We start from the raw sequence: 12310 nt of genomic DNA, 5'->3' as shown, positions 1-12310 counted from the left end.
GCCACACACACACACACACACACACACACACAAAATAAATAAATAAAAATAAATAAAACTTTAAAAAAAAAAAAAAAGAAAGAGCCAATAGTTGCTTGGAATCAAGTCTGTGTGAGGTAGATGACTGAGCTAAGAAAATAATTTAGTGTAAAAAGGAAGAATTGAAGTCAGGTATGGGGCATATACCAGTAGTCCCAGCAGATAAGAGGGTAAAGCAGAAGCATTACAAGTCTGAGGGCAGTTTGGGATATATAAGGAGACCCTGTCTCAATAAAACAAACAAAGAAAAATAAAAATAAAATGAGGGCTGGCCAGATAGCTCAGCTGATTAAAGCATCTGCAAGCAGGTGCAGGGGCTGGGGGTTCCATCCCCAGGCCTGTTGTTCCGGCCCCGCCCCCGGGGCATACTGAGACAGGAATTGAGACTGGGCATGGTGGCATGGGCCTGTAATCCAAGCTCTTGGGAGGCTATAAACAGGTGGATCACTACGACTCTAGTAGTGAGACCCTGAACACCCTGTAGACCCTTTGCTAAAATACAAAAAGGAAAAAAAAAAAAAAAAGAAGAAAGAAAAAAATGAGTTAAGTACAGGCCTGTACTACTCACATGTATAGGCAGAATTGTAATAATGTACGCGAGACTGACCACCAGGTTGCACTGTATTCCTGTCACAATGAGGATGGGGCTAGGAACTCAATGGTGTAATACCCTCCTCACCTCAGCTTCCTCCTGGGGCCTGGGGTCCCTGTGTGGAGGCCCAGGGTGAGGCAAGCCACTGATTAGAGCTGTGTCCGTAGACTTTTTGTAGATGTCTGGTTGCCCTTCCAATAATAGCCAGGATTTGAAAGACCTGCCAAGGAGCCAATTGTACAAGCCCTGTGAACCAACTAGCTGTGTAAGGAGCATGTGTAGGAGCCCTGCTGCGGGGGTGGTGGAAACTGGCAGTTTCAGGCTCCAGAAAGAACTGAGGGGAGTTCAGTTCTGAGGGGAGGGAGGGAAACAGGGAGCCAGGACCTGCCTTAAACTGGGTGCCCCCAGGCAGAGATCAAGGGCTCCAGACTCTCCAGAATCATCCCTGGCTACTGGCCTACTGGGGGCTGGCACACCCAGCCCTCCCTTATTCAACGAGCCCTCTCTGTAGGGCTCTTCACCAGGTCTCGCTTCCAGATGACACAGTCTTCATCTTTGTTCCTATAGATAAATCCTTGGTCCGTAGCAGTGGAAAAAGAACTACAAATCAGGGATGAGCCCTAAGAAATAGGAAGTGACTATGGGAGGCAGGAAAAGCTCTGTAGAAGAGAAACAAGATGGATGGCAAAGAACACTTCTCCCCTGGACACAGGCAGAGTCCTGCACATTTAGGAGAAAAGGCTGAAAGACAACAGCTGTGGCACAAGTCAGACAGGATCAGTGAAGGCGCTGGAAGCAGAGGGTCTACAGTGCAGGCCACCAGACAGGAAAAGTGGTGGCCTCCACAAGATCCTGAAGGAAAGGAGCCTCTCAGTGAGTCACCAGAGCAGGCAGTTACAGAATAAGGAGATAATATTTGGCACCACTCAATGTCTGCCATATGGAAAGGTCACAATGGGTAGCTGAAAAAATAGACACTGTCAAAGTAAGAAAGTAAGTTTCTGAGCCTGTAATCCCAACACACTAGGGTCAAAGATTTGAGCCTGGTGTGGGCAACTTAGTGACTTAGTGAGACCTTGTGTAAGGATCAAAAAGGATAAAGGCCGGAGTGTAGTCAGGGCCAAAGGCCTTGGGCTCAATCCTACAAAAGAGAAAGAGGGAGGGACAGAGAAAAAAAGGGAGGGAGAAGGAGAAAGAGGCAGGCCAGTTGAAAGTTAAGAACCACATTGTGACTTGCTGTCCCAGTAACCAGAAGCCATGTTCATTGTATGAGGATTTATGTCATTTCACAAAGGCCAGAGAGACTAAAAGACATCTCTAATAACAAGCACAGGCCTCTTACTGTGTCTTGACACTCAAAGGCAGTACACACATGTAAATAAACCATGGGATCGGCTGGTGAGATGGCTCAGTGGTCTAAAGCACCTACTTGGAACAAGCTTGGCAAAACACAGTGACCAATCCCCCAGCACCACATGCCAGCCAGCCCCGCCCCCTGGTGGGCTGAGCTGGCCACACACACACAAAATAATAAATAAATGTTTAAAAATAAATAAATAAACCATGGGATCGCCACACCAAATCAGAAGTGCCAAGGACTGAAATCAGAGCAGTCACCTCGTTCAAGTTTGCACCGAGGCACATGCTTGCGTGACCACACATACACATGGGCATACAAGCCTGCCTGGCACATAGATTCCTTGTTCATTCTTCTCCACCCCTAAAAGGTTATTTCCACAATTTAGGTTTCTAGCCTTGGCAGCTTTGCTTCATACACAAGTGCTCTGAGGTTAAAGTTTATGAAGTGTGACCTGTTTGTCAGTGACTAAATTCCATTAGCCTCAGTTTCTAAATGTCAGGTTTTACTTCCAGATAGGGTAGGACAGTCATAGCCACTGCCTGGACTACAGGCAGAGGAATGAAATGGAGAGAATGTAACCCCAAGCCAGGAAGTGGCGGGCCAGACCTCCAGCACCCAGAAGAGAGGCCCGAGGCCTTTCACAAATCTTTCCGGAGCCTCAAATGCCAAGTTCAGTCTGGAAGCAGCTGGCTTCAAGAATATTAAGGCAGGTCGGGCGTGGTGGCACATGACTATAATCTCAGTACTCAGGAGGCAGAGGCAGAGGGATAGCTGTGAATTTGAGGCTAGCTACATAGTTTAGTGCTAGTCTGATTTACACAGTGAGACTCTATATCAAAAACAAAAAAAGAAGAAAAAAATTAAGGTAGCCTTGAGGTTAGAGAAAACCTGTATTAAACTCTACCAATAGGTAGGTGAGGCTCTATCTAGACTGCCTGTTCTGCATGCTAGAACCCAAAGGGGAAGGTATGGAGTGGGGTGGGATCAGGAGGTGACCAGTACCACTGGAGGCAGGGGACTGCTACCCCTGCCGGCGCCTCAGAGCTCTACAGCCCTGGCCTGAGAACAGAGAGGCCAGGCCATTGGGCTCCTTAGGCCTTTGCTGGAAATTAGCACCTCCCCCACTTTCAGATACTTTAGAGGATGAGAACCCAGTCCAAAAAGATCTTTCAACTTCTGGGGGTGTCATGGGACCCCACTGGCTCTACCAGAGGGACACTGCTATGACCAGAGTGATGAGCATTTCTGAAGTTTAAGAATTTGGAATGTGCAGGGCAGTTTTGCTCTATTTTTGTAAATAACAGTCCTTCTGGAAGGCCTTCTGTGGTCACCCCCAGAGGCCAACCACTTCACATGAGAAGTGTAGGATGACCTTAGGGTTCTCCTGCAGAGGCAGATTGCCACCCTCAGGCTTTCATCCCTCAGAAAGCTGGTGTTCCAGAGAAAGAGGGGCGAGGACCACAGTCGGGGATAGATGGAAGGCTAATGAGTGAAAAACAGTTCTGGCCACCATGTCTAACTCTAAATTAGAATTCCAGTTTTCCCAGGATGTGACAATTTACAGTTCTGTCCTCCTTTCTCAGTTATTTGAAAGCAGGGCTTGTCCAACTAGGAGATTAGAAAAGGATATCGGCACTTGTTCCCCATATTTTAAAGCAAGGAAAAAAGCCTTGTTGTGAAGACACAAAACCTGTTTGGCAACTTGTCATTTCAGTGAGAACATCAACTTCTCAGGTGAACATTCCCTTGAACTCCTCCCCTTCCTCCTTCCATGCAGCAGTTCTGGCTGGGGACCATGGCAGAGGACAACAGGAAAACAAGGTTCCTGCTCGTCCAGAGAACACCACTGTTGGATGGTAAGTTTAAGAACCAAACGGAGTGATTTAGAGGCAAAAAAAAGTTTATTGATTGTTCTTGTCACAGGGATAGAATACAGAGAAACATTGTGAAATTGTCACTTAGAAATCAGCACAGCAGGTACACATTTTTTGATAAAACTGTTGTCTTATTTATCTTATTTTTTTCTTTAAAGAACTTTTGTTTTTGTAGTGCTAGGGATTGAACCCAGGGTCTTCACTCTAAACACCCTTAGACCTTTCTATCCTTTTGAGACTAAGTCACCCAGGTTGGGCTTAAACTTATAGTCCTCCTGCCTCAGCCTTTGAGTATTGGGATTACTGGTATACATTGTCATACCTAAGAATTGATTTCTTACATCATTTATTTTAAAAAAAATTGCCACTTTACTTTCTGAAAGGTCAAATCCCCAGACAGAGCTGTTGGGGTCAAAAAGAATTAACTACTGATCTGCTCCCTGCGGGGTAGTAGGACCTACAGCCTCATGCATGATGGTTTAGAACTCTACCAGTGAATTGCATCCCCCTGTTTGTTGTTGTTTGTCATTTTTAATGAAATGGTCAATGCTAAGGACTCCACAGACCCCATTTATCAATTCCCCTAAGATCTTCAGGAGCGCTAGTTCTCAGTGGAGGAGGGGGAACAGTATGAGCCCAGCTCAGAGCACTGAGCCAGCCCTGGCTATTGCCTCTCTCAGCAGCTCTGCCTCAGGCCAAGATGCACAGAGCACTGTGGACAGCAGTGCCCTCGACATTTCTAGGGTATGGCATCTTCAAATCTCTTTCCTGTGCCTTCTTAAGCAGCACTGAAGAAGAATGTGCACATAGAAGAATGTGTACTTCAGCAGGGAGGAACAAAGAAGAGACCCAAACTTATGATAATTCTGTGCAGATGAGTATCACACTTGGAAGGAAAAGCCAAAGAAAGGATGCTGAAGAGGAGGGAAATGGAGTAACGTTCTCACCTCAGGACTTTTGCAAAGTCGTGCCATTGGCTCAAGTCTATTTTGGACATTTGTGCACTTTCTTAAAGACAAAGGAGATTGTTTTCTGGTTCTTAGGTTTTATACAGGCTGATTTACTGGTATCACTTGAAAAGAAACTAGGATTGGGGATGTAGCTCAGGGGCACAAGTGCCTACCTGGCAAGCACAAGATCCTAAGTCCGATTTCTGGTATCAAAAGAAAAAGAAGATTCGCCTTCCTTTTCATTACACTCTCGCTTTGAAATATGGTCCTTCAAATTACCTTGAACCAGATGGCTTTTACGGATGTAAAGCCACACAGTTGCAGCAAGGAAACTAACGCCTCTTGGCAAACTAGATTTTTGTTAACCTGTTATGTACACACACAGGTTGGGCCAGTTGCAACTGTCTTTTGGAGCTCTGAAAACACAGGGCTTTGATCACAAAGATTATGGGCATAAGAAATACTTGAGTAACAGAATACTTATGAATAAATAGAAATGATGAATAAATAGAAAAGATAACCATTTAAAAGAAAATAATTAAGGATACTGTACATGTCAAAATCAAAGTTGTTTACTATAAGATAAAACATTTTTCAAAAATGTCACTATCAGAACAAATTTACTAATATACAGTTAAGTTTACCTATCACAATAAAATCATAGGGTAAGATAAAAATAATCCTCAAATAAAGGCTACTTAAAATATCAGCTCTACCAAGACCTTCAACTATAAAACACTGCATACGGCATCTCACTTTGTATAAAGGAAACTCATGAAACCTTTCAACAAACTGTAATAAAAAGATCAAAGAACCTATTTAAGATAATCAATATTTGATATTATTTCATGAAAACATGAGAGACTAAGTAGTGTGGTTCTAAGGGGGAAAAAATCATTTCTTTTGTGTGACTTATAAGGCAAGTGAATACTATGAAAAAAATGCCCTTCACAGTACATTTTAAAGTTTGAATCTCAGTAATACTCAACAGGAAAGAAATGGGCTGTTACAGTGCTGGCAGAGACAAACAGAAGGGTGTGACTGCCCAGGGCAGCCCTCCCTCATCTATTTTTAGAGGTTTAAGGCTCCAGATTTCATTTTTTTTCTTTTTGGTACCAGGAATTGAACTCATGACCTCGCACCTGCCAGGATGGCACAATGTTGCTGTGCTGCATCCCTGGCCTAAGTGTTCAGATATCTGTAGTCTGGATAATAATGCTTGTGGCCACAACTCAGCATACAGGACACAGTCTGGGAGACCAATCAGTTCTTTCCTGCTTTCCACCTTCTTCATGGTTTTCCCCCTTTTAAAATTAATCCTGAGATGTTCCTAATGGAACAGAATCAGCAAGGGAAACTCTTGACAGTCTTTTGTTTCTTAGCTACCTTGGAATACACAAAACTCAAGTTACGTGATAAACTAGAAAAAGGATCAGTTTTTAAACATGTTCTTCACTGAAAAAGAAAAAACCTGGTTTATTTGGAATCGGGGGGCTGGGGAGATAACTCAGTACAATAAGCACCTGCCTGGCAAGTGCAGGGTCTGGAGTTCAATCTCCAGTACTGGGGGAAAAAAAAAAAGGTAATGGAATCAGGGAACATTAACTGGGAACAGAAGAATACATTGTTGAGGAAAACCCATGTTTGCACACATACTTGTGGCCTTAAAAAGACTTCCTTATTGGGACATAATTTCTTGTGTCATTCATCACAATGCTGAGATGGCTTTAGAATAGGAAGTGCTCATATCCTGTAGTTATTTAATTGGGTTTTTGGAAGTTTCTATGTATATAATACATGCACACCAAACACACAATACCTATGTATACGATAAGACACATTATATATATATAGACACACACTGCACAGACTCATATACATGATATAGGAAAACAGACTGCAATCTGATGAAACTTGCTTTCTCAAAATTATCACTTTTTCCCAACTCAACCTTTCTATTATACTCTTATAATTCAAAATTACAGTAAATGATACTCTAAAGGTTTCATTTTCATTTTTCAATTAACATAGTGGGCAAATCAAATTACATCGAGAAACAAAAGCATACTTAGGGGCAAAGTACCATCTTTCAGCCTTTAAAACCAAACAGCCAAAACGATATCATGACAGTATAAAAACTTACACATTTTTTACTTTTATAGAAAATAAGGGGGGAAAATCCTGAGTAGCAATCTAAAATGGCTTTCACATCACGTACTTGGGATGGAAGTCAGAGCAAGGCTCAAGAGTGACAAATTGGGTCACTCTCCCTCTTCCTGAATCTAAAAACATACCACACTAGCAAATTGTGGAAGCCAACAGGTGTTAAAGGTTATTCTCTTGGACTTCTGAAAAAAGACAAGCTGTGGCATGGTTTCTTTTTCACAGAAGAGGACCTGCTCATTGTGGGACTCCTGATGCCAGCCACTGGGCTCTTTCCTGTACTGGGCACAGCATTTGAGATGAAGGCTCGTGCGTTTTGTATCAACTAGCTCCTGGACTTACAGTACAAGACAACCCTATACCAACAATAGTGTTTCATTTCACCCTCTCTTTAAGGAGGGGAAAACCAGGTATATTCCAGCCGTTCTGCCAGCCTCGGCCAGGCATCACTCCTATAGCTTCCTGGGACACAGTCCCCATCACAAGTTCTCCTTCAGCAGCCCAAGCTTGCGGAGGGCCTCCCGCCGTGCTTCCTCTGTGGAGCCACGGCCAGAGAACTGTACAGTGATGCCCTGGGGTCTGAAGCCCACTGCTCTGGGGAGAGAGCCCCCCCGCCTCCGGGGTTCCTGGCTACTGTCTGGCTGCTGGGGCTCGTACATGCTCCTGCTGGCATTCTGGCGGGCCAGTCTGCTGGCAAGAGTGGGGTCTGGGCGGAAGGTGATGGTCTTTCCGGTGGACACAAAGGGACTGGGCTCACTGCGGAGGGCCTCATGGATACTCTGGAAACCATTGGCCAGCGCAGGGGGCTGTTCTGTCTGCACACCTTTGGACTGCTGACCGCTGGACAGCCCTGCTGCTCGGGGGCCTGCGTCCTCAGTGGCCAGGCCTAGGGCACTCTGGGCATATGCTGTCTGATCTGGACAGACACACCTCTGCTCTGGGAGGTCACTCTTCTGTGACTGGTCTTCTGTGTCTCCTGGGGTGAGGAAGGAGATGCCATTGATGTTTGCCAGGACCTGGGCTTTCCGCTCCTGAACGTTGACAGCTGCCTTCGAGATGGTCTTATTGAATTCTTTCCCTGAGCTGTTGGTCACACTGATGTTGCTGGGGAAGCGGTGAATCTTGGGTGGGGGCTGTGCTGCGTGTCTGTGCCACAGGAAGTGGTCCCCATTCCGAGGGGCCAGAGAAGCCAGTGTCCTCCATTCTCCTGGCCTGCCTTCTTTAGAGGGGAATGTGGGGGAAAGGGCTTCACTGCCCGCCAACTTCTCAGAAATTTTCTGAGCAATCACAAGAGGAGTGGGGACAGAGCGCAGGAGCTTTGGGTGCTCTGCTGGAGGAGAAGGAGGGAGCAGCTCCTTCCTGGGATGGGCTGGGGCACCAGGTGCGGACAGAGGAGGCAGAGGAATGGCCTCTGGGTTGGTGGATTCTGGCAGCAGGGACTTCGCAGCATTTTGCTTCCCACCTTCAAGGATAGGATCATCCTCTTTCCCAACAGATCCAGCCTCTAAAGAAAGGGAAAGATCTCATAAGCTTTCCATCTTATATAAAGATAAATGTGTCCCATTCCTGTTCATGGAATTTAAGAGACTCTCCAAGGGACATACCACCAACTTCCACATTACATCTGTAAGCAAACCACTCCCGTCCCTGTGCCTGGGACTATTACTCTCAGGGCCACACAACAAACAGACCCGTGATTGTCAAAAGCTGTGAGTCAGGACAGAAGAGGCCAGCATGAAGGATGCAGCCCATACAGGCATGCTTCTGAGGCTCCAATATCTGAAGAAAGATGCATGGCAGGAAGCAAACAATTACTGCCTCATGAGGGGACTTCACACAGGGGACATCGAGAAAGGCAAGTGGTATGGCACACACCAACAACCCAACACTTGTTCTAGAAGAAGGACACAGGCCTGTGCTGCTTTTCCTCTGTAGTAAGGAATGCTCCTGACAACCTAGAGTAGCATTCCCCAGCCTGCCTGGGCGCCCTTGCTGTCCTCACCCACCCAGCACAGATTATTGACACTTCTCTGTCCCTATCTCCTGCACAAAGTTCTAAGTACGCCTTGTCTTTTTACCTTTGTATCTTTAGATTCTCATGCAATAGCTACCACAGAATATGTTGCTAGAAAATGACACGTGAGAGAATTGGAGGGCACCTGTGACATACTTTCAACAAGTGTTCTCTTTGGCACCATTATATGATCTGGTATTTTTAAGAGATTTGCTGGTTCAAATAACTTTTACAAATGAAACTTCAAAGTAAAGTGTAATAAAAAAGCCAAATTCATAGTCTCTTCTCTGGCTACAGATGAAGCTTCATTGTATACAGAATCTGTAACTATAGGATGTGAAATTCTTAATAATACATATTAAATATTACTTTAACACATATTTCTGGAAGTTTATGACAAATGGCAATGTTTTATAGTTACTAGAGCAAAAGTATTTCTCTCAAATCAGGCATGGTGACACACACCCGTAATGCTATCACTCTGAGAGGTTAAGGCAGGAAAATTACATATGCCACCCTAGCCTGGGTAACTTAGCAACTTAGTGAGACCTTGTCTTTAAATGAAAAATGAGAAAAGGGCTATAGTTCAGTGCAAAGGCCTAAGTTCAATCCCTAGTACCAGTGGTACCTCAGCTCACAAACCTAATTCTTCCTATGATTCTGGTTACAAATGAAATCAGTCATGAACCAAATCAAATTCAGTCATTAGGTTCAGTGTTGACCTTATGGGCAAATTTGATGTGGTTTGAGATCAATTTTGTTTGTTATTGGTATCATGGAAACAATCAAGATTGTGAACTGAGGCATCAATGTAGTGTTTAAAAATAAGTGTTTCCTTCTTAATTTTCCCTTATTCTTCCATTCCTATGCCCTTGACCACTTGTTTTCAATATCCTTTCCAATCAAGAAAAAAAAAATTGGATAGAATTTCTCTCTGTCCACTGCTCCACATTTCTAACACAGGAATCAGTGAACAGAAGCTTATCTATGCTTTGATGCCATTCAGAGCTGATTGAAATGTACAAAGTAGATGCTGACCTGAACTTCTGTTCTGATCTTTTGAACCAGATGACTCACAGTTCAAATGCCTCCACACTGGAAAATAATATACCACAGAACTGGAGTATAAACTTGCACTATAATAAAAAAGTGCCCTATATGTTTTCTTAGAAGAACAGAATTGTTACCTGGAAGCCACTTCTAGTTCTCTATACACACACAGAGAGACACACACACAGACACACACACACACCCTATTTACATGCTCAGATGGCCTCATTCCGTGTCCTAGTCCTTTGCAAATCCCCTTGCTAGACAATCAGATGACCAAGAGAGCTGTTTCCTCCATGGAAACACAGGTGCCACCAACAGCTGCTCTATGGCAAACACAGGCAGACACAGCAGAAAGAGCCTCTGTCCTGGACACACCAGCCAATCAGGTCACAGGCCCAGGACCTGTGCTTCACCTCCTCACCTGTACTGTGAGACAGTTCTGGAAGGCAACCTGTTTCCCCGGCCGCAGGACCAGGCTGCACTAAATCGATGACCTCTTCAGGCTCAGAGTGACTGGATGGGCTGTCTTCCAGAGACTGTGGAGATTGGCAATGAATGCCACTGTCACACACAGGCTCCTCCAAGTCATCTTCCAGGGAATCCAGAGTCTCTTCAAAGAACAGGATGACATCTTTTTCCTCATGTGTGAGGTACTTGAGGCTTTCATCATCCTGTGAGATAGGTTTGGGGTTAGGAATTGAGTTAAACAGTGGTGTCAAATAAGAGAAAGTAGTAACTAAGTAGAGGTCAATGTCTAGCCCTGCACACCAATCACTGCACTCTAGGCCTTCCCTGTCGTTAGTGTCACCCCACTGACAAGCTGCATGCACAGTCCCCACCATTTTACCTGCAGGGACAAAAACTCTCAAGTATAAAAGACACAGGGTTTTATACCCTACTGCAGGCTGTAGTTTGCTCCTAGGTAGTCAGCACAACAGAGCAACACTCCTTCAGCAGCTCTTTGGGAAAGTGGTTTTCAACTCCGCTGTTAGACATACTTCTTTCAAATTAAGAAGGAGAAAATTCTGATTAAAGTGGATTGAACTCAGAAGTTAATTTTCCCTCCTCCAGAAATCTTACTAAGACAGTAAAAGGAATTATTTATTTTAATAGACACAGGAAAAGAGGTAATGCCAACAAAATAAGGGAAGCTAAGCAGCAGGACAGGCAGTGATGAAGAATGACGATCCAAGAAAGGTGAATTTTCAGTCAGTAGCTGGGAAAGCCCCTGAACCACCCACCATGCACTGTGTCCTGGAGTTCAGGCCTGGTACTCCGAGAGCTTCCTACCCCAAGCCCTTTTGTAAAAGGTGAGGCTGAAAAAAGCGGAGCAGTTGAAAGTGTTTCAGAAGCAGTTAGGCTGCTGCAACAGAAAATGAGGTGTTCATGCTTAGAGTAAGAAAGCTTTCAAATGTGGGTCATGAAGCACAGCTTATGATGCCAGGAGCCACCAAAAAAATGGGAAAAGTGAGTGAAGCCACACTGACTGCAGTGAGCAGAGGACACTGAGCCTTTTCTCAGGAATCGGAAGCGTCCAAGAGCCCAAACCACTGACCCCAGGGACTCCCAAGGTAACGGCGCTTCACCACCACTCTACAAGGGCGTACCAGTCAAGTCCTAGGGTCGAATTTTTCTTCCATTTCTTAATGTTTCCTCTGTTTCTTAATGCAAGAGGTATTTAAAAAATAAAGATTTTTTAAAAGGAACTTATGAGAAACAAAGTACCAGCAATGAAAATTTCAAAAGGGTTATCTTCATCAGTGTCCTCACAGAAATGAAGAGACACTGAATCCATAAATATGATGCTATTTAAAAGTTAAAGGATAAAGGCTCTTTATAATAAATATAACAGTATAAAACTGAAAATGAAAAGTTTTCAGATAATTTTGAGACATTAGAAGACAATAACAAAAAGCAAAGAACAAAATTACAGAATAAGCCTGGAAGAGCCAGCAACTAAATAATGAAGTCCTGGAAATTTCTAGTCCTAAAATTTCTTTCAGAAAGCAAAGACAAGAAACTATCAAAATGAACAAAATAACGGAACTTAACAAAAAAAGGGGATACGGATGATGTCCATTTTGTATCTGTGTACTCAAAATGGTTAGGATAGATATATAGTTGCATTCTCTTAATGAATAGAGGGATTTGTTTTAATACTGTTTGTAAATAGGATATCATGTCCACATCTTGTGCAGCAATTAACCACTAGGAAGAACATATGCAGTGTGTTAATTATTGAAACTGTCCTACCAATTTGGTTTG

The 12310-nt window shown here is 44.0% G+C and overlaps 1 protein-coding gene across 1 annotated transcript in view; it reads right to left on the bottom strand.

The window, feature by feature from the left end:
- Positions 1-6352: 6352 nt before the first annotated feature.
- Positions 6353-12310, bottom strand: part of Proser2 (proline and serine rich 2) — a 13684-nt gene continuing 7726 nt past the window's right edge. Inside the window, exons 2-3 of the mRNA XM_004641271.2 lie at positions 10467-10716; positions 6353-8482 (exon numbers count right to left, since the gene is read on the bottom strand). Coding sequence (XP_004641328.1) covers positions 7458-8482; positions 10467-10716 — 1275 coding nt within the window. The 3' untranslated portion in view covers positions 6353-7457. The remainder of the gene's footprint in view (positions 8483-10466; positions 10717-12310) is intronic.

The sequence above is a fragment of the Octodon degus genome, unplaced genomic scaffold (assembly GCF_000260255.1).
Source record: "Octodon degus isolate 3935 unplaced genomic scaffold, OctDeg1.0 scaffold00133, whole genome shotgun sequence".
NCBI lineage: Eukaryota > Metazoa > Chordata > Mammalia > Rodentia > Octodontidae > Octodon > Octodon degus.
Note: the sequence above shows the minus strand (reverse complement) of the source record. Positions and strands in the feature narration are given on the sequence as shown.